Raw genomic sequence first — 23,379 nt, forward strand, 5'->3', positions numbered from 1 at the left:
AATTACAACATTTATTGATATGAACTTTTTAGATTGCTTTAGTACAATTTGTATATAATAGACATGCAAAATATGCAACTTTAAAAAAAAAAGCAATAATACATTTATGCAGTCATGAACATGTTTTGACAGCTAATCTGACGGTGATTTGATGCTTCACAAAAGTTGCAGACACCTTTACGAATATCAAAATGCTTTGGCAAACATCCAGTTATTCTTTACACCGATTAAAAAACCAGCTCCTATAACACTACTATGGTTACTATAGTAAAGAAAATCTGCTCTAACTGTAAAACTAAATAAATTGTTAAATACTCTTGGCACATGACAGGATAAAGCCTGCAGCCCACAACAAGGTGGAAAGTTATTGCGTATCATATCTAACAAACTATTTCCTACGAATTTTATGTCATTTTGCTCACATGGATAATTGAATATAAATTAGATGATGTCATTAAGCTGCTGTGCTGTCAGAAAATTGTTGCATTGCTGATTAGGATTTCGAGGAAAGATAGATCTGTCCTTCACAGCGCGTGCAGCGATATCAGATCAGTTCATCCAGACATTTTAATCTGATTCACGAACTTGTTTGAAGAACCAAATTAGCCAGAGATCAGTTATCAAGATTAAAAGATCCAGGATCTGCCAAATCATCTTATATCATTTAAGCGAAGTACGAAGAATGGACACCGGGATAAGTACATGGTGATTTAACAAGCTACATGTTCGGATGGGATATAAGGCTGAAATGTAGATGGTCAAAGATTTTTGAGATCTCAAAGTTTTACCGCTGATGTAACTGTGATTCATCCTTTGTCACTGATGACCTTGTGGGTATTACAAACTAGATAAAAACAGAACACACTCTGTTTCTGCGACTGACACTTCATTGACGTATGATCGTGTGACCTTCTTTGCAGAAAATAAAACTTTAAAAGACACTTTGGGTAAGACTTCGGGCCCTATTATACACCCAGCGCAATGCAGGAAAAAGCTTGACGCAAGTGTTGTTTGCTAGTTTCAGCTTGGCTCAAGAGTCGTTTTGACATTTGGCAGCACGCTGTTAAAATAGCAAATGCATTTGCGCTCATACGTGCGCCCATAGGCGTTCTGGTCAAGGAGGCGTGTTAAGGCGTGTTAAGGTGCATTGCTGGCGCATTGCTATTTTGAGGAACTATACTAAACTGTTCAATAGACCAGATTGTTTGCCTCGTTTACACATTGCTTAATACACACAGGGTGTCCAGCAATACGCAAATATCTTTACAAATGAAAAAAGAATTAAAGGAATAAAATATTACAAAAAAATTTCTAGCCCACATAAATATAAAAAAATCATACTTTCATGCCTTTATCACTGCGGGGGGCTTTTTCAGTTTATTCATAACAATTTGCTTTTGCATAATGTCATTTTTAAAAGTAGTATTATTTATTATATGCATATTTATATTTGTTTTATTAAAAACATTTCTCATCTCTCTGGCAATGCAGTGGTGCAGTAGATAGTGCTGTCGCCTCACAGCAAGAAGGTCGCTGGGTCGTTGGTTCCAGCCTCAGCTCAGTTGGCGTTTCTGTGTGGAGTTTGCATGTTCTCCCTGCATTCACGTGGGTTTCCTCCAAGTGCTCCGGTTTCCTCCACAGTCCAAAGACATGTGGTACAGGTGAATTGGGTAGGCTAAATTGTCCATAGTGTATGAGTGTGTGTGGATGTTTCCCAGAGATGGGTTGTAGCTGGAAGCACATCCGTTGCATAAAAAACGTGCTGGATAAGTTGCCGGTTCATTCTGCTGTGGCGATCCCGGATTGGTAAAACGGACTAAACCAACAAGAAAATGAATGAATGAATGAATCTCTCATCTCTCATTCTTGTGCTGCAGATGCTCTGTTTAACTGTCTTCTCGCTAGTGAAGCGTTCAGTTTTTACACTTACAAAGTCCGTCATTTAAATAGCAAATGCGCGAAGGTGCGATACAACTGACTCTTAAAGGGAATGGGAGATGAAACTTTGATTGATTGATTCTCAAACACACCTATAACTCATTAAGAGAATAAGCTCAACCCTGTTAGACCATGCGCCATGGCGCAAAGCAGATTTTTCCATCCTTAAAATAGCAAAAGTGGATTCTGACACGCCCTTAATGCTTTTGCGCATAGATCGTCAAAATAGAGCTCTTTGTCTTCCTTACTGCTGAAAGGGCCTCCTTAAAAGAAATTTGCAATGAATAGTGAGATGTCTTGGAGGAACTTTTTCAGACCCCGCGGACAGTAACTGATCATCCTGGTACTTTATGTCACAGCCCTGCCCCACACGTTAAGTGTTGAGGGGCTAACTGCTGGGCCCGGAGAGAAACCCCAACTGGGAGAAAAGGCACTCAAGTGGCATTGGAACTCTGTGGTAGGAGACAAATTCTTTGTTTATTATTAAAAGAAAATTGCCACTACAACCTACAGCACGTCTTTGAACTTGTGGGGAAAACAGGAGCACCAGAGAAAACCCAAGCGAACACAGGAAGAACATGCAAACTCCACACAAAAATGCCAACCGACCAAGCCGAAGCTCAAACCAGCAACCTTCTTGCTGTGAGGCGATTGTGCTACCCACTGCGCCAACGTGTTGCCCCAACAATATTTAATGTAGGTTAATACTAAAATGTTTTATCACATAACCTCAATCATTTTCATTAGAAGTATTGTATTCATAAAAGATTGTTTTTAATTAATGACTAAGAGTACTAATTAACAGACAAAAAATGTGTATGTTGCTTATATAAAAATAATTTTAAAAGTTTCCATGTTATCAAAAAAGGTTATATGCGCTACAGATTTTTGCTACAAATTTTCTCCACACAATCAAAATGTCAGCTCAGTCTCTCCATGTGTGTTTAAAGTCTTCCAATCTCTAACAGAGTAAATGGGATGGCCCAGGTTTTACAAGGAACACACATCTTTGTGAATGTCTCTTATCTTTCAGCCCAGTGTTCAGGACCTCCAGTGCTCTGCTGTGCTGGATTGAATAGTACATGCTACCGAGGGTGTTTTTGTGATGAGTACTGCATCATATCCAAGGACTGCTGTCACGACTACAATCAGACATGCAACCAGAGTAAGACAAAATATTCTCTTCATATTATAAACATCCACTGTAATCAATAGTGTTTTTTTTTTTTTTTGGTAGTACAGTTAGCAGTGGAGCCAGAGAGGCAATTGCATATTAGTAAGGAAAGTGGAGACAAAATAGTTGAGTTTTTAGTCGTTTCTTGAAGACAGCGAGTGACTCTGCCGTTCTGATGCAGTTAGGGGGTTCATTCTACCAACTGCGCAGATTGAATGCGAGAGTTCGGGAAAGTGATTTCTTCCCTCTTTGGGATGGAACCACGAGGTGATGTTCATTCACAGAACGCAAGTTTCTGGACGGCACATAAATCTGCAGAAGTGAGAGCAGATAAGAAGGGGCGCAGCCAGAGGTCACTTTGTAAGCAAACATCAGAGCTTTGAATTTAATGTGAAAACAAAGGTTTGGTTTAACATAACTTTATTCTTTCATTAGTTATTTACAAGTTTTTGACCACTTATAAAATGTGTTCAATGTGTTGCCCATTGTGTTGGATTGTCAGTGCAACCCTCTTCCTCCCACTCTTCACACACTGATAGCAACACCGCAAGAGAAATGCCAGCACGGGCTTCCAGTATCTGTATTTTCAGGTGCTGCACATCTTGTATCTTCACACTATAGACAACAAAGATATGGGGCCATTCTTCATCAATGGAAACCTCAAGGCCACTGGATATTTGAAATTGCTACATGATGATGTGTTTCCCTCTTTATGCACTGAAGCTTTATGCACGTTCCCTGAGTTTTTAACAGCAAGATGGTGTACCACCACATTATGGGTGCCAGGTCCGAGCATTCCTAGATAAACAGTTTCCTTAAAAGTGGATTGGTCGTTGCGGGCCAGTTGAAAGGCGCCTAAGGTCTCCCGATCTGACCCCCTTAGACTTTTATCTTTGGGGTCATCAGAAGGCAAATGTCTATGGTGTGAAGATACAAGATGTGCAGCACCTGAAACTACGGATACTGGAAGCCTGTGCTGGCAGTTCTCCTGTGTTGCTATCAGCGTGTGAAGAGTGAGAGAAGAGGGTTGCGTTTACAATCTAAAAAATGGGCAGCACATTGAACACATTTTTTAAGTGGTCAGAAACTTATTAAATAACTCATGAAAGAATAAAGTTATGTTAAAACCAAGCAAACCTTTGTTTTTCTTGTGAAATTCCCAAATAGTTTGATGGATCCAAGATGGCCAACTTCAAAATGACCACCAAGGTCACCACCCATCTCGAAAAGTTTGCCCCCTCACATAAACTAATGTGCCACAGACGGGACGTTAATATCACCGACCATTCCCAATTGATTAAGGTCAATCCATATAAATAAAATGGTCCAATAACTGCTAAAATAATTGCATGCTAAGCTTCCTCAGATGTTTACATTCCAGATAGAAGCTAGAAAAGTAAATTTTGTAGACAAACTTTATGGTGTCTTGAGAAAGCCTCGTCCATAAGTTTGAAGTAGTGTCGAAGTTTAAATAACTAAAGTAGTTTAAGAAGTTTGAAACTGTTATAACTCCATATATGTTAGCATTTTTCTATTATGGATTGGCATGTTTCTTGCTAGGCTGTTGATAGGGTGTTCTGAGTTGTTGCTAAGGTGTTGCTAGGTAGTTGCAAGGGTGTTCTCAGTGGTTGCTAGGCAGTTGCTATGCCATTGCTAGCGTGTTTTGACTAGTTGTTAAGGCGTTGCTAAGGTGCTTTGGGTGGTTGCTAAGGTGTTGCTAGGGTGTTCTAGGTAGTTGTTAAGGTGCTGCTAGGTGGTTGCTAAGGTGATGCTAAGCAGTTGCAAGTTGTTACTATGCGGTAGGGGTCGGCAGTACACCGGTGTCATAGTCATCACCGGTGTGACATTGCGCCATGTCATGGATTTTCTAATACCGTAATAAATCAATTATGTGCCTTGAACAGCTGCATTTACATCAATAATAGCTCATTCTAAATAATAAGGCATTCAATTTTCTTCAAACGTTTAGTTGTGGTCTAAATACCTGTCCTTATACTACAGGGCTCAAAATTGCAACCATTTTGGTTGCATATACACCCGAAATTTAATCTATGCAACCTCATAATATATTTGGGAGCATTTGTGCGACTGCATATAATGGTTGTAGTGCAACCTGTTTTGATTTCTTCTAAAAACGTGCTGAATCTGTGTCCCCTGCTGCTATATTGGCTCATATTAGCTGTCAATCACTTAAGTCTTTCCTCTGTCAGATGACAGTGAGCTTTTGTGTCCGCAGGAAATGCAAACGGCTGAAGAGTGAAAAGTACACTGGTTTGCAAACCTGTTATTATAATAATAATGGCAAAGATGACAGCGATCATGGCATGTGTTGAATGTTGATCTGCCAGCTGAGATCAATCGAGTGTTTTCGGAGAAGGTGCCTGAATCTCAATACATTGCATTCACTGCGTGTTCAGCACAAATGTCTGCTAAATGTAAAATCTAATACAGTTCACATTATCGCCAAAGAAGCTCGCCTTTATCACGTTTACACTGAAACTGGCTCATAACAAAGAGTGGTATTGTGCCGGGGGTCATAGCGAGAATCCTGCTCTGCCTGCTCATAAATTGGGTCTGCTGACTCGCCTGCTTTCCACAAACACAGAAAAATGAAGATCAGCACATAACAAAACTGAACATTTAAAATGACACGAACCCAAACCAAATATTTTAAAGAGTGAGACTTTTCTTACTTTCTTGTCCGTTCTTTCTTGAGATGTATATTATTTTGCTATTTAGTTACTGATGACTGCTTTGCAGCTCTCAGCCTTGAATTGAATTATTTATTATAATATTTTGTTTGTTTTGAAGCAGAAATATTATTTATTAAATTGAGATGCATGTAAAAACAATAGTGCAAAATAAATATTTCTTACTGCAATGCTTCATTTTTGTTTGATGCAAACCATTAATTTATTTTTTCATAAAGTAACAGACATTTTATAGCAGATAACTCATATTCAAGCACATTCAAGGCAGCATGATGATAAGAAATGTAATTTATTGTTACTATTATTGTCATATTCATCATCATTAATATTCTATAATTATTAGAGATACATTTTGGAATTATCGCACACAAATATCAATGTCATCTCAGCTTTAGTTAGATAGTTGTTTCTGGTTTTTGTTAGTCCCAATTGTAGTTCTAAAATACAATAAATCCCTTAAAATACCATTTGCAATGGTGCTCATTCATTTTTGGTGGGTGCTCATGTTCATTTTTTTGTTTGTTTTTTGTTTTTTTTCTGGTGCTCCTAAACTCTTTTTGGTGCTCCTAAATATTTGAAGTTTGGAGCACTGGTGCTACCAAGTAAAAAAGTTAATTTCGAGCCCTGTTACTACATATCTTGTTGTAAATTTTAAAAAAAAGTAAAACATATTCGTTCATCATCAGCTTTTGCTGATGGTAAGGGGAGTGGCCATTAGACGACTAGTGAAACATCATGAAGAAATGTCTGGTCTATAGCCTATACTATCTGAAAAGAGATGAGTGGAGTGTCAGAACCAGACGGAGAGACTGAGGCCACTATAGAGGAAACTCTAGTTCCAAAAAGAGAAGGCACCTCAGTTATTTGGAACTGGTTCGATTTTAAATCATCCGACATGGAGCAAACTTCAGTAATATGCAAGGTTTGCCGCCGTGTTGTGACAGCAAGAGGTGGAAACACAAGCAACCATTTTTATCATTTGAAAAACACTGTGAATACGAAGAGGCAATCTAAAGCAGCAGGGCATTGACATGGAGCTAGATGGCTACCTGCAGATGGTACCTGCTGACAGTGACTCTGATCCACTGGAGTGGTGGTGTCTCTAATGTTCCCACTTCCCACACGTAAGCCATCTGGCTAAAAAAAATCCTTAAGCATTCCAGCCACAAGCTCACCCTCCGAGCGTGCATGCAGCACAGGGGGCAATATTGTAATAAGCTCCAGGGCATCACTGAAGCCAGAAAATGTTGACATGCTGGTGTTCCAGGCAAAGAACTTGAATGTCTAGTTTCATCAGCGTTCAGAAGAAGAGTTAGTTTTTGTGAAAAGTACACATTATTCCGCTGTTCTTGTGTTTTTACACTGCTAATTTTTGTTTTGTTGTACACTGTTAAGTAAGATCTTTAGGTTTTTTGCTAAATAAATATGTTGAGAATGGATATTACTGTCCCATGTGTCTTTTTGATAAGGATACCTACCATTTACTTATTATAATATAAAAATATTAACTTTATTCACATACTAAAGGGTCAGGACAGGCCACTCCTCCCAAAATGTACCAAAAAAAAGAAATACCATGATATTATACTGTCACCGTTCAAAAGATGGAAAAATACCGTGATATTAATTTTAGGTCATATCGCCCACCCGGTTGATAGGGTGTTCTGAGTAGTTGCTAAGGCATTGCTAGGGTGTTTTATGTGCTTGCTAAGATGTTAATAGTTGGCTGTTAGGGTGTTCTTAGTGGTTGCCAGGGTGTTCTAGGTCATTGTCGAGGTGTTGATAGGTGGTTGCAAGGTGGTTTCTAAGGCATTGCTAGGTGGTTACAAAGATGTTGCTAGGTCATTGCTAAGGCATTGCTAGGTGGTTGCTAAGGTGTTCTAGGTCATTGCTAAAATGTTGGTAGGTGGTAGCTAAGGTGTTGCTGGGCAATTGCTAAGGCGTTGCTAGATGGTTGCTAAGGTATTCTGTGTTGTTGCTAAGGCGTTGCTTGGGTGTTCTGAGTGGTTGCTAATGTGTTGCTAGGTGGTTGCTAAGGTGTTTTAAGTCATTGCTATGGTGTTGCTAGGTGGTTGCTAAGGTGTTCTAAGTGGTTGTTAGGCAGTTACTGATGCGTTGCTAGGTGGTTGCCAGGGTGTTGTTAGGTGGTTGCTAGGGTGTTCTGAGTGGTTGCTAAAACATTGCTAGGTGATTGCTAAGGTGTTGCAAGGAGGTGTCTAAGGTGTTGGTAAGTAGTTGGTAAGGTGTTGATAGGTGTTGATAAGGTGTTCTAAGTAGTTGCTAGGTAGTCGCTTACATAAATTAGCATGGTTCTAGTATGAATTAGCATGTTGCTTGCATGTTTCAAGCATAAATTAGCATGGTTTTAGTATGAATTAGCATGTTGCTAGCATGGTTCTAGATTAAATTACCATGTTATGAGCATGGTCCTATTATAAATTAACATGTTTCTTGTATAAACTAGCATTTTCTTAGCATGGATTCAGTATGAATTAGCATGTTGCTAGTATGCTTGTTAGGATGTTTTTAGTATGGATTGGTATGTTGTTAGTATTTCCAATGTAAAGTCAATGGCAGTTTTTTTATAATGGAAGTCTATGGGACAGTTGCTAGTATGCTGTAAGTAATTGCTACAGTGTGGCTACTAAGTTGAAAGGTTATCAGTGGTTGGCAGATTGGTAGTCGAAGTTAAATGAATGTAACCTTAAGTCTGCATGACAGTCTGGTGCAAAGTTATGAGGTCATAAAGTTTTCTCCAACGTTAAGTCAGTGGGAGTTTTCTGAATTTTCCAGGTCAGTTTTGGGAAAAAAAATTTTCAGCAATTTATTCAGTATTGTTTGAAAGTTTGGAGTTGGTTTGGTGGTTGTAGTATAAACAGTCTAGGAAGAGATGCATTCTTAAAATAGTCTAAGGAGAATAAGAAGGCGGAAGAATAATAAGTTTATGTAGTATAGCAATATGTTGCTTTCTTAAGCCACCATAATAGTATTCTTGGTAACAGCTCTTGCCTAATGAAGCTTTTTTTTTTTCTTTCTCATCATCCACATATTATTACTATACATTCATATGAGTAAATTCAATAAAGTGATACAATAAAAGGATCAATTCATTCAAAATGTTTTTTTCTACCCTCAAGTTTTTGCAATCCATTATCTTGAGACCTTCATTCAAACAAATTAAAATAATTTAGATCAGGGGTGTCTAAACTCGGTCCTGAAGGGCCGGTGTCCTGAAAAGTTTAGCTCCAACCCTAATCAAAAACACCTGAACCAACTAATTAAGCTTTTACTAGATATACAAGAAACTTCCTGGCAGGTGTGATGAAGCAAGTTGGAGCTAAACTCAGCAGGACACCGGCACTCCAGGACCGAGTTTGGACACTCCTGATTTAGATGAAATCCAAGAGCTCTCTAGTCCTCTGTAAACAGCAGTGGTCCAGAGAACTTCAAAGCAAAAATATTGGACTTCCAGAAGCAAAAATATTGCAAGAATATTCCATGTGACTTCAGTGGTTCAACTGTAATCATATGAAGCTCCAAGGACACTTTTGTGTGCCAAAATAAAAAACACTTTACTTGCAACGTCAAGCCATAGTGCTCATTTACTACAGCAATGCAACACTTCTGAACCTAATGGCAATAAGGGTTGGGTCGATAGACAATGCCATCGTCCATTGCAGATGGCCGATAGAATCACGATGCTGATCCGGCATTGCGATCCTCTTCCCTGCCCTCATCACAGCAGCAACCCACTCGAGAAAAATACACACTTAGGCCCCGTTTACACTAATACGTCTTAGTTTTAAAATGACTTTTTAGAACAAAAACAATCCACATTCACACAGGCGTTTCATCTAGCATTTCTGAAAAGATCTCCATCCACACTATACCGCTGAAAACGCACATCATGTGACCACACACACACACACTCTGTCATGAACTGCAACATCTGAGCTCCAGCAGTCAGTGGGTGCTTTGAGCACAGTGCATGTTAAATCTCACTACAGCTGTTAAATGTGATATTTATTTATTCTGGTCTTTATCTAACGACTCTTAGGTCTTTTGAATCTATCAGGTGACGTGTCACAGCATCAGTACACTGCTTTAATCTTTCACTTTCATGCTCATATTTAGTAATTTTTACAATTACCTCAGATACTGTTGGTTGGTTCTTGTTGGTTGTGCAGTTTGTCGACGTCATTATAATGACACAAATTACTCTGCTTATGGGTCCCGAGGGTTCCTGTCTATGAGTCCCATGTAAAAGTGATCGGCAGGTGGTAATTTGTGTGTAACTTAAAGTATCTTTATTTATTTATGATTTCATTATGGGTAAAACAAAGACCATGCGGGTCAGGTAGTTGAAATGGTAGGCTAAAAATAATTAATTCGTTATGATTAATTCGCAGATGCCATCGTCCATCGCAATGTTTTACATTAGACATTGAACAATGCCAAAATGGTCCACATATTACCCAACCCTAATGGCAATAGAACATATTTCCCCACACTGATTAAAAACAATGCTGAAGGTAGTATTTTATGCAGCTTTTTGGCACACTAAATTCAGAGATCTGTATGATTACAGCGATATAGCTTACACTTAACATGATGCCATGGCATATCAGTTTGTCAAATCAAAAGTGGCACTAATGCAATCTCTATCAGAATTTAGCCAGTACAATTTACTTGCAGTCTGGAGTCACGAGCAGAGTTTAGTGATATTTTATCCCTTTATCATTTTTACTTAAACATTAATAATAGACCAAGCCTTTACGCTTTTTCAAAGATTACTCTTTTTAAAATAAGACTGCATTCAACTCACGTCATGTATTTTTTTCACATCATCCTATTTGTACAAATTCTTCATCTCTTTCATTACTAACCTCAACACCCTCTTTCTTTCCGGCAGCAACATCAACTACTCCTTCCGCACAAACCATATTGAATTCAACAACACCACCATCAACAACAGTACCATTATTTCAGTCAAGCTCACCATCATCAACTTCATCATCATCCTCCTCACCATCACCAGACTCTCAATCATCCTTACCTTCAGCATCATCAACCTCTCAATCATATGCATCATCCTCATCGTCATCACCAACCTCCCAATCATATGAATTATCTTCATCTGTAGATAAGAGAATGACATCAGGTCTGCGTGTGTATGTGCGCTCCAGAGCAAATATGGAGGCAACACTAAAGGCTTTGCAGAGTGTAAGTCATTTTAATCATCTTCCAAAAACCCTAAGAAACTGATCTTTTTTCAAGAGGTCTCCTTATTTTTCCCATAGCTCCCTCTCTCTCTCTCTCTCTCTCTCTCTCTCTCTCTCTCTCTCTCTCTCTCTCTCTCTCTCTCAATTAAATTCAATTCAATAATTACTTTATTGGCATGACAATTGTTACAAATGTATTGCCAAAGCAGTTATAAAGTTTACATAAAAGCATTATACATATATAACAAAAAAACAGTACACACAGTAATTAAATAGTAGTAGTAAATTTTTATTTTTTAAAAAAGATGATATTTATATATAATAATTAAATAAAATATTAATAATACATCATATTATTCAATTTATCACATTAATATTCAATATATTATATTATTATTCAACATAAATTATTCATACAAATCAATACAAAAATAGATCAGAATAAACTGTAAATTTTTAGGATAAAACAGTAATAAAAACAATAATAATCAGTATATTTACAATGATTCATTTATAATCATCTAGGTGTGTGTGTGTGTGCAGGCGCATCACTAATGTTTTTATGGGTCTGCTCTCTCTTTTTGTGACAGGCATTAATGTATTTTGCCGCTAGAAGGACACACTCATTTATTTTCCCTAGTAAATATTGAAGCTGTGTTTTATTGTCCAACTAAGTGAATTGTGGGTAAATGTTCTGTAGTTTGGTGTAGAATGTTTCTCTGATGTGCTGATAGTTTGTGCAGCGGGTGAGGAAGTGTTCCTCCATCTCCACCTCTGCCTGGGGACAGTGTGGGCAGATGCGTCTCTCTCGAGGTTGCCAGTTCTGTCTGTATCAGCCCGTCTCTACAGTCAGACTGTGAGCACTCAGCCTGTATTTGGTCATTGTTGTTCTTAGTTTACTGTCCTTTACTGCACTCAGATATGTTGCTGTCGTATAATCTCTCTCTCTCTCTCTCTCATACATATATACATATACAGTGGTGTGAAAAAGTATTTTTCCCTTTACCGATATCTTTTTTTGAATGTTTGACATACTTTAATGCAGGGCTATTCAATTGGCGGCCTGCGAGCCGAACCCAGCCCCCGAGGCAATTTATTCTGGCTCTCCAAATAGTGTGACCAAGACATAAAAAATAAATTTAGTTCAGTTGAAGAACGGTCGCTAAAGTTATGAAGTGACGTGCGTGTGTTCAATACAGCAAGAGCTGCAGTTGAAGGCTGCGCAGAGCGCGAGTCAAGTGACATTCAGGGAGTGATGCAGGCAGCCGAAAACATCTGGATATGTTTGTAGAAAAACCCTTTTGTACAATGCACGGCTAATCATTGCAGGGATGCAATGATTAGCCGATTTGACCATTAACCGTGCTTTAATTCATTACGGTAATTTAATCGTAAAGGCTTCTTAACGCACCGTTTCTGTGGCACGAAACAAAACTGCTGCAACTAAACAAAGTTTTGCAAGCTGTGTGCTAGTTTAAAGTTCTGAGCTTATACCGAGGCTTATATAGCACACACAATGGATAAACTATTAACTAAAGCTTGTTTGCCACTAAGGAAAGGGAAATAAATACAATAAAAAAATGAAACAAACTGTGCTTTAAGCATCTTCACTGTAAGAAAAAAAAACTTTAATTATAGCTACAAAAGCAGTGAGGGACTTTGTCCTTTTGTTGTTTGATTAATGATAAAAAAACAGCCGGCAGCAGGAATATTGCGCAGTCACTTAAAGAGCAGTACGGTTCTGATTTATGGATTCATTTTCACATGTCTTTAAAATCTTGTTTATTACATAAATGAGGGCTAATATGAATAATCCCTAAACATCTTGTTCTGACACAAATTTGCATGTATTTGACCATTAAAGTGCTCACATTAAGATGACTTCAGATGAGTGTGCTCTGCTCGTCCCTGAGGCTGAGTGCGCACACACACACAACAGCATGCGATTTCTTTCGCACTTTTAAAAACATGAATGATTACAATGTACATCAATGAATGATGCACATCCGTGCTGCACAAGTTACATTACAGTACAGGCTTTGAGCAATTTTCAGGTTAAACTGAGCTTTGCAGAGCAACAACTGTGTACAACTGGAAAGGGGGCGATATATGATGCATTAATCATTTTATCTCGATTAATGTTTTTTTTATAATCGTTAGAAGCCAAAATTGAAATGCAAACTGAATTTCGATTAATTGCACAGCCCTAATTTTAATGTTGGTACGATGCTGTTTTTCTGAAATGCTGTGTTGTTTTTACGCCACAAATAATAAGAGATATACCTTTCAAAAAGCCAAACTTTTGTGTTGTCATTCCACAGTGATATTCCAGAGTACTTTCCCAAAAGTATTGGGCTCATCAAGATGTTTTCTGGCAAAACTGAGATGAGCCTTTGTGTTATTTTTGCTCAGCAGAGGTTTTTGTCTTTAAACTCTGCCAAGCAAAAACTATTTGCCCAGTCTCTTATGGTGAAGTCATGAACACTCCCACTAACTAAGGCAAGTGAGGCCTACAGTTCTTTGGGATAACTTTTGTCAGCCGGCCTGCCATTTGTAGATAATGACTCTCACTGTGGTTTACTGCAGTCCCAAAAATTTAGAAATGGCTTTTAAATATTTTTTTCTGACTGGTAGATTGCAACTATTTTCTTTTTTCATTTGTTTTTAAATTTCTTTGGATGTTAGCATGATGTGCAACTTTTGAGAATCTTTTGGTCTACTTCACTTTGTCAAGCAGGTCACTCATACTGACAGTTGACTAGCCTTAATAAATTAACACTAGCTTCAGCATACCTAGTTAGAAAGTATTGTAACACAGTAACATTGTTCTTTTTTAGTTTCTCCGTAACATGGAGGCCGTCATGAGGCGAAATAAGGATGAAGACTGCAAGATACGAGTGCTAAAAAACCCCCAGCCATGAAAACATCAACATCACTGACTCTCATCTCCACATCACATAATAGCTGCTCTAGAAGACCTTTCAGAATATTCACTGCAATTGGAAATGTGTTGCCAGTAGGGGGCGCCAGAAGTTTAAAATATGAGTATGGAACAGATTTAAAGGCAGAGTTTACCAAAAAATGCAAAATCACTCACTATTTATTCACACTGAAATGGATCCATACCCTTATTAGTCTGAACACAAAGGAATATTTTGAAGAAATTTGAAAACCTGTAAACATTGACTTCCATAGTATGAAAAACAAATACTATGGAACTCAATAATTACAGGCTTTTCAAAATTCATCCTGTAAAGCCTGTGAAAAACAAATCCTGTGGAGAAAAAAAATAATAATTATTGGGTTACATAGCATTTATTTTTCCTACCATGGAAGTCATTGGTTACATCATTTTGTGTTCAGCAGAAGAAACTCACAAGTTTGAAACGAATAAAGACCTAGCAAATGATGATGGAATTTTTGGGTGAATTCTTTAATCTACTTTTGCAAGACCTTCTTATGGCCAACAAAATAAGATTATGATTACATACAGTCTGATGTTAGAAGACATACTTTTATACATACTCTCACTGAGCTATAATACTACTCTGTAAAACCCAAAAGGTTAAGGTAACTCAAACTGTTTGAGGAAACCGACTGCAACAAACCATTTGAGATCAAAAACGAATCCTATTGAGTACTGTGAACTTCATTCATTTGAGTAAACGAAGCAATTTGAGCAGAGTAAATAAAATAATTGAAGAGAACTCAAATCTCCTGAGTCCTGTAAAACCCAATTAAGTCAACTCAAGCCGTTTGAGGAAACCGATTGCTACAAACAATTTGAGTTAAAAAAACTAATCTATATGAGTGCTGTGAACTTACTCCATTTAAGTCAAAGTAATGAGATATTTAATTAACTCTTTACCTTCAACACTGAGTTCAAAACTCTTTTCAATCGAGTAGAATTAACTTTCAGTCAATTTTGAATTAACTACACTCATTTCATTTGATAAAGTTGACTGTTGGGTTTTACAGTCTATACTATATGATTTCAATAAATATGAATAATTATAAATTATAATTATAACACATTTTACAAAACATTTCAGGCATTTCTTTTCTCCAAACTCCCTTTATTTCATTTTGGCATTAAATCTTCCAAAAATATATATTTGGCAGAAATTAATTTGTATTTATAGAGCACAATTTACACAACAGTAGTTAATCTAAAGAGCTTTACAATAATAAAAATTAAATATAAACTAGTATTAAAAACATTAAGAAAAAAAGAAAAAATAATAAAAATATATATATATATATATATATATATATATATATATATATATATATATATATATATATATATATACAGTATATATATATATACAGTATATATATATATATATATATATATATATATATATATATATATATATATATATATATATATATATATATATAAACTAAAATACAGATATAAAATAACATGCATGTATCACTCTAGTGACACAAGGGGGTAAAAATAAGTCTTTAAATTATATTTAAATGCATCCAGTGATGGAAAAATCCTGATGTTCAGAGGGAGGCTGATCCTGAGCCTTGGGGCAGCAAGACAGAATGCTCGATTTTAATTTGTGGCGAGACCGAGGGACAAACAAAAGGAACTAATCATAGGATCTTAATGGCCTACAAGCTGTGTATGGCCTAATCAGTGCACATATGTACACCAGGACAGAGTTGTGCGATGCTTTACAGTATATTTCCTTTTAGCAATTTTACAGTATATGTGAAAAAAAAAAAGATCTTAAAATTAACTCTAAATTTTATCAGAAGCCAGTGCACTGAGGCAAGGACAGGGGAGATATAATCTCTTTTATTTTTTATTAATTATAATTATATGGGCATTACAGTGGCATAGTCGGTAGCATGATCGCCTCACAGCAAGAAGGTCGCTGGTTCGAGCCCCGGGTGCTCCAGTTTCCCCCACAGTCCAAAGACATGCACTATATTTGAATTGAATAAACTAAATTGGCCGTAGTGTATGTGTGTGGTTGCAAGAATGTATGAGTGTTTCCCAGTGTTAGGTTGCAGCTGGAAAGGCGTTCTCTGCGTAAAACATATGCAGGATAAGTAGGTGGTTCATTTTGCTGTGGCCACCCCTGATTAATAAAGGGACTAAGGTGAAAAGAAAATGAATGAATAGCTATTATTATTTTTATTATTAAAACTGCAAATAGTAAGCAGCAAAATGTTATAAGTGAATCACATTTTGTGAACAATATACTTCATTACACAGTTATTCTCAGCTAGAAATTATATAATAAATCTCTGCTTTATCTTCTCATCTGCTATTAACATAACACAAAAGCACAATTCCATGTAATGATTTTTATCAGAGGAGCACAAGTTTCCACTTTGTTGTGCAGTGTCATATCGGAATGTGTGTCAGGTTCCAGGTAAGAGGAAACAAGCTAAAAAAAGAATGCAGTGCATGTGGAAAAATTTACAAATGCTCGTCACACATTTAATCCAGCAGCACAAGGAAATAATGTTTGACTGGGATTGAATCTAATGATTTACAAATCACACATAACCCCTTTGTATGAATTTAGCTAGACTAAAATGAAGGTCTCAAGAGCTTACGCATGGATTCTTTTATTTTTCCTGTCCCAAAATGGAAGGAACCGGGTCTCAGGTAAGACGCTTAATATGAAGTTTTTTCAAAAATATGTTACATATTAAAAATGATAAAGATATAAAGTCACCTTCAGCTGAACAAGCTAATAATTAAGGGCAATTTTTTTAGACTAATGTTTATTAGGGAGAGAAAGCATTGACGATATTTAAAGCATCTTAACACTTGTAATATGTTTAGTCACAAAACCACAATATTAAAAGTTTACAATTGTTTTAATGGAAGTGTTAAATTATGTATAAATGATTGTTTAAGCTTAATAACAAGTGCATTTATTTATAAAAAAAAATTGAAAAAAAAACTTTTAGAAATGAAATGCAAAAAAGGCTATCGGGTTGATATGTTGTGTTTGAATAAAAATAAAAACAACTTGAAAAGAGTTATCAAACAAACAAAAAAAGTTATACTGTAAGCACTACAGATTCTTTTCATTAATATTCGTTCTTTGGTCATGTTGCATTTCTTCCGCTGAATTTTGACTCTGAATATACATTTTATGACTGGAAGGAGTAATGTGCTTGTATAGCATTATAGCAGTAACATAACAAAAAGAATTTGTGAATGTCTCTTAACTTTCAGCCCAGTGTTCAGGTCTTCCAGTGCTCTGCTGTACTGGACGAAATGATCAATGTCGCCGAGAGTGTTTTTGTGATGAGTTCTGCATCATATCCAAGGACTGCTGTGGTGACTACAATCAGACATGCAAACAGAGTAAGACTAATAGGCTCTACATATTACAAACATCTACTGTAATCAGCTCAAAATTGCCTTAACGTACTAATATTTCACATTTGTAACTAATTTTTAAAAAAAAAAAAAAGATTTATAATAGTAAATGTAAACACATCACAATAAAATTTAAATTTTCTTCTCAGCCTTTTTGTTCTTTTCTAACTTAGGGAAAAGTCTGAATATTTTGTATTTAAAAAAAAAAAATACTAAAAAGTCATATTTTCTCCTTGACAGAACCTAAACATCGTCTCAAACAACTTGAGAAAATTAAGATAATGATGCCAACTACACTGTAAAAAATTGTTTCCCTATTTTGAGATTCACAAGTGATTTCTGCTTATTTACATTGCTACATTTACATTTTCATTATGGGATGTTGATCTATGCTCTGTAGACTTTTCTTGTTGAGAATTCAACTCTACAGTTTAACAAAGTGACTTTTTTGACATTTTAATAATTTGAAATAATATAAGAAATAACATATAGAGAGTTAAGTCTGTAAAATAAAAGGAATGTACTGGCAGTTTAATACAGGGTTTCTGTAGCGTAAAATACAGAACAACACAAACAAAGACAATACAACACTTTTAAACTATTAAAAACAGTAATAAACCTAACTTGTTTTAACTTTTAAAGGTTAAAAGTTTTCGGAAGAAAGATCAAGATCCCATAATTTAATCTAAAAGCATAAATAAAGAATATCAACAATAGTTAGTTAGTTCACCCCAAGAAAATTCTCTTATCAATTACTCACCCTTTTGTTCATCTTTGGGACACAAATGAACATATTTTAGTAGAAATCCAAGAGCTTTCTAATCCTTCATAGACAGAAATGGTCCAGAGAAATTCAAAGTTCAGTAAAGGACTAAATATTTCATTGTCAGAATAACACATGTGACTTCCAATTGTAATCATACAAACCTATAAGAACACTTTTGTGTGCTCAAAAAACTAAAAACTTTGGGTGGGGATTTGGGTGGAGATATAGGTAAATAGAGTCATATTTACAGTTTTTGTGGACAACAAATGTTTTTGGAGCTTCATATGATTACAGTCGAACCACTGAAATCTTGCTTTGACAATCTTCAGTTCCTTTTCTGGACCATCTCTGGACCACAGTTGTCTAGGGAGGAGAAAAATCTTGGATTTCATCTAAAATATCATTTTAATATAATTTGTTATGTTTTTGTGAAGATGAACAAAACTCTCATGGGATTGGAATGACATGAGTGAGTATTTAACAATCAAATATTCATTTTTGCTAAAATCGTCTTAAAATAAAAGTAAAAACATTTATCAGAAATGTTTTAATTTCATTAGTTTTAGCACATCTGAAGCAGATGAAGAAAAAATTACAAACTACAGCCTTTTGTGTATTCTTTTATTATTGTATTCACCTGACCTAACTTACCATAAATTAATACCTGCTTATATTTTTCAGATTCCTCACAATCAACCTTAGGACCTTCTTCAGAAACATCTTTTCCAACTTCACTACCATCTTCATCAATAACACCACCAACTTCACCACTTCCATCATCAACCTCACCACAGCCTTCAGCATCCTCAATATTATTTGCAACCTCATCATCACCAACTTCCCCACCTTCATCAACCTCACCATCATCTCCAGCATCCTCAACATCAATCCTAACCTCATCATCATCACAATCACCATTTTTACCAACGTCATCACCTTTCTTACCACCAACTTCACCACCATCTTTAGCATTCTCAACATCATTTCCAACCTCATCCTCACCACCACCTTCATCAACATCTACCTCACCAATAACTTCAGCATCATCGCCATTTTTACCAACATTATCACCAACTTCTCCACCTTTACCACCACCAACCTCACCACCTTCATTATATGTACGAACACCACCACCAACCTCAACACCATCTTCAACGTCCTCAACATTATTTTCAACCTCATCAACACCTCAATCTACACCAACTTTATTCTCATCAACCTTACCATCATCTTCAGCATCCTCAACATCATTTCCAACCACATCATCATCATCATCTCAATCACCATTTTTACCAACATCATCTCCATTGTCTACACCTTTACTACCACCAACCTCACCACCATCTTCAACATTATTTCCAACCTCATCATTACCACCATCATCATCAACTTCATTTACAACCTCATCACCATTTTTACCAACATCACCAACTTCTCCACCTATACTACCACCAACCTCACCACCTTCATCACCATCAACCTCACCACTAACTTCAGTATCATTTACAAACTCTTCACCATCACCATCTTTACTAACATCATCACCGACTTCTTTGCCTTTACCACCACCAACCTCACCACCATCTACAACATTACTTTCAGCAAATTCATCACCACCATCCTCATCATCACCACCTTCATCCTCAACCTCACCATCAACTTCAGCATCCTCAGCATCATTTACAAGCTCATCACCACCATCACCAACTTCTCAACCTTTACCACCACCATCTTCAATGTCGTCAACATCATTTCCAACCTTATCAACACCACAATCTTCTTCACCACCTTTATCCTCATCACCATCATCTTCAGCATCATTCCCAACCTCATCATCATCATCACAATCACCATTTTTACCAACATCATCATCAACATCTCCGCCTTTACCACCACCAACCTCACCACTATCTTCAACGTCTTCAACATTATTTCCAACCTCATCATCACCACCTTCATCATCATCAACCAAAGCATCATTTACAACCTCATCACCACCAACTTCACCACCACCGATGTCCTCAACATCATTCCCAACCTCATCATCATCACAATCACCATTTTTACCAACATCATCATCATCAACATCTCCGCCATTACCACCACCTACCTCACCACCATCTTCAACGTCTTCAACATTATTTCCAACCTCATCATCACCACCACCTTCATCATCAACCAAAGCATCATTTACAACCTCATCATTACCATCACCATCTTCACCAACATCATCATCAACTTCTCCACCTTTACTACCATCAACCTCAGCGCCATCTTCAACATCATATACAACCTCATCACTACCAACTTCACCACCACCGATGTCCTCAACATCATTCCCAACCTCACCATCATCATCATCATCATCACAATCACCATCTTTACCAACATCATCACCAACTTCTCCACCTTTACCACCATCAACCTCAACGCCATCTTCAACATCATTTACAACCTCATCACCACCAACTTCACCACTACAGATGTCCTCAACATCATTCCCAACCTCCTCATCATCATCATCACAATCACAATTTTTTTCAACATCATTATCAACATCTCCGCCTTTACCTCCATCAACCTCACCACCACCTTCATCATCATCAACCTCAACACCACCATCTCCATCTTTACCAACATCATCACCAACTTCTCCACCTTTACCATCATCAACCTCAGCGCCATCTTCAACATCATTTACAACCTCATCACCACCAATGTCCTCAACATCATTCCCAACCTCATCATCATCATCACAATCACCATCTTTACCAACATCATCACCAACTTCTCCACCTTTACCACCATTAACCTCAGCGCCATCTTCAACATCATTTACAACCTCATCACCACCAACTTCACCACCACTGATGTCCTCAACATCATTTACAACCTCATCATCATCACCACAATCTTCACCCCCTTTATCTTCATCATCAATCTCACCAACATCTTCAACATCCTTAACATCCTTTCCAACATCAATTCAAAATACTTCATCATCATCATCATCATCAACATCCCAAAAAGGTACATTTGACCAATATTTAACAACTCAAATTGCTAAAAGGAAATAAAAGCATAAATCAACATACATTTTAATAAAAAATTGTAATTTCAGTAGATTATAATCAAATAGACTAAATTTCTTTGAATAAATACATTATGCATTTTTTTTTTACTTTTCAGAAAATATCAGAGCCTTCATCCAAGTGCATATTCACTCTACAGAAAACGAAGAGACGGCGATGAAGGCTGTGCAGACTGTAAGTGATTCTTAAATACAGCTTTCATTACTCTGGTTTGTATTAGAGCTGTACTAAAAAACTTAATGTATTTTAATATATTTGACTTTTGATCAAACCGATTTGGTCAAGATATTCACTATGTATCATATCTATATGTTTCCCTGTGTGTTTAGTCTATTCTCCAGCTGGTGAAGAGGCAGGGATGTGACAACTGCAGCGTACGAGTGCTACAAATCAACAAGAAACGGAACTGATCATAACACCAGATCATTTAACACGGCAATGTATTAAAAACAGCTATGTAAATGATGCTTTTAAAATACAGCATGAGCTATCGCTCCCTGCTATGAAATATTCTTATGGAAAAAGATCTTTATTTTCATGGTTCATTTTTATGAGTACTATAAGAAGGCTACTCTTGCAGTCAGACTCCTTTCTGATCTTCATGTTTGCATTTGTTTTTAAATGTAGTATCACAAACACACATTCAGAATTTTTGGGGGTATGTCTTATGTGTATCCTAAGATATAATTACAATATAAATGATTTTTATGCCAGCGTTTAGTGGAGTCAAACTCTGCTGAGCTCATATTAGGGAGATTGATCATTTTATTCATTTAATCATCATCTTCCAACACTGTAAAAAGTGAAAACTTAAACAAACTACTTCGAGTTTTTACAATTAAATAAATTAAGTTTGACAAACTTAACTTATGACAGGTTTCAGTAATAAATTAGGTTAGTTATTTTAGGTGTAACAGGTTTTAGTAATTTATTTTAGAAAACAAGAATGGAACAGTACATACAGTACAGTACAGAGGTGTGGACTCGAGTCATGTGACTTGGACTCGAGTCAGACTCGAGTCATGAATTTGATGACTTCAGACTCGACTTGACAAAATATGAAAAGACTTGCAACTCGACTTGGACTTGAACATAAATGACTTGGACTTTCACTTGGACTTGCGCCTATTGACTTGTAAAGACTTGCTACTTTCTATAAAAAGCCCAAAGATAAAAAGTATGTTGACACGCCACACGGAGCATCTAATTCATGTTGATCTCTGCGTGTGAGACAGAGAGCATGCACGCATACTTTCGACCACTAGCGCTTTGTGGCGCACTTCCGTGTTTTTGCACCAGCGGGAAATTTGAAGATGCCATTTTCATTCTGACTCGGAGAGTGAAATAAACACATCTGCAATCTGCTTCTTTTGTTTTATTCAGCGGATTTACAACATCTGTCAAAGGTAAGAGACTTTACTACTCGCAATGTGTTACTGTTGTGCAAAAGCATTGTTTTACTGTTGTGCATAAGTCAATGAACTTCAGTTTTTTTTAAACCAAATTTACCCTCTCGTGATTTATTTCACATAATGAACGAACATGGCTGTAATTTATGTTTTTGCACTTGATCGTTTGTGTCAATGGGCATATTATGTTTTATTTTTGTGTTTTGCCCATCCTCTGACAGTATTTTCTAACTATTTAATTAGTAGTAACATTAATTACATGCCATATATAATAACTAGATATATATAATTTATTTTTAAAGCTCTTAAAACTGTGAAAAAAGTGTTTTGTTATTTTTTGGTGACATTTTGCAATAAGTTTTTTTTAGTTAATCTATGTACTAACATGAACTAATAATGAACTATACTTATAAACCTTTATTAATTATAGTTTAACATTTACTATTGCATTATTACAATTTAAAGGTATGCTTGTTAACATTAATGTTAATGCACTGTGATTAAACAAGAGTAACCAATAATTTTATTTCCATTAATTAATGAATACTGTAATGATTTGTAACTGTACTTCACTGCATTGTTTGTTCACATTAGTACATACATAAACTTAATTAATTAATACAACCTTATTGTAAAGTGTTACCTTTTTCATATTTTGGATTGATACTATTAATTTTATTTAGTATTTAAAACCTTAAAAGTA

At 36.4% G+C, this 23,379-nt stretch overlaps 1 protein-coding gene and 1 long non-coding RNA gene across 2 annotated transcripts; both read left to right on the forward strand.

Annotated features, from left to right (window-relative positions):
• The first annotated feature begins 2,971 nt into the window (after positions 1-2,971).
• On the forward strand, positions 2,972-14,453 carry LOC141378886 (uncharacterized). The gene is made up of 3 exons (XR_015478969.1): positions 2,972-3,103; positions 10,736-11,046; positions 13,883-14,453. It is a non-coding gene; the product is annotated as an uncharacterized LOC141378886 (long non-coding RNA).
• A 2,064-nt stretch (positions 14,454-16,517) lies between these two features.
• LOC141378797 (uncharacterized) lies at positions 16,518-22,631 on the forward strand. The gene is made up of 5 exons (XM_087241437.1): positions 16,518-16,683; positions 17,263-17,394; positions 18,857-21,205; positions 21,365-21,441; positions 21,597-22,631. Exons 2-5 carry the CDS (start codon positions 17,384-17,386, stop codon positions 21,629-21,631), a joined length of 2,472 nt encoding a protein of 823 aa, XP_087097563.1. The 5' UTR covers positions 16,518-16,683; positions 17,263-17,383; the 3' UTR covers positions 21,632-22,631.
• The last annotated feature ends 748 nt before the right edge of the window (positions 22,632-23,379 follow it).

This window comes from Danio rerio, chromosome 2 (genome assembly GCF_052040795.2).
Source record: "Danio rerio strain M-AB ecotype USA chromosome 2, GRCz13ab, whole genome shotgun sequence".
Classification (NCBI taxonomy): Eukaryota; Metazoa; Chordata; class Actinopteri; order Cypriniformes; family Danionidae; genus Danio; species Danio rerio.

Bases quoted from the DNA above. Each gene is read 5' to 3' on its own strand.
- LOC141378797 (XM_087241437.1), top strand. The intron at 21,206-21,364 runs GTACATTTGACC...TTTACTTTTCAG, and splicing joins ATCATCAACATCCCAAAAAG to AAAATATCAGAGCCTTCATC. The intron at 21,442-21,596 runs GTAAGTGATTCT...CTGTGTGTTTAG, and splicing joins CGATGAAGGCTGTGCAGACT to TCTATTCTCCAGCTGGTGAA.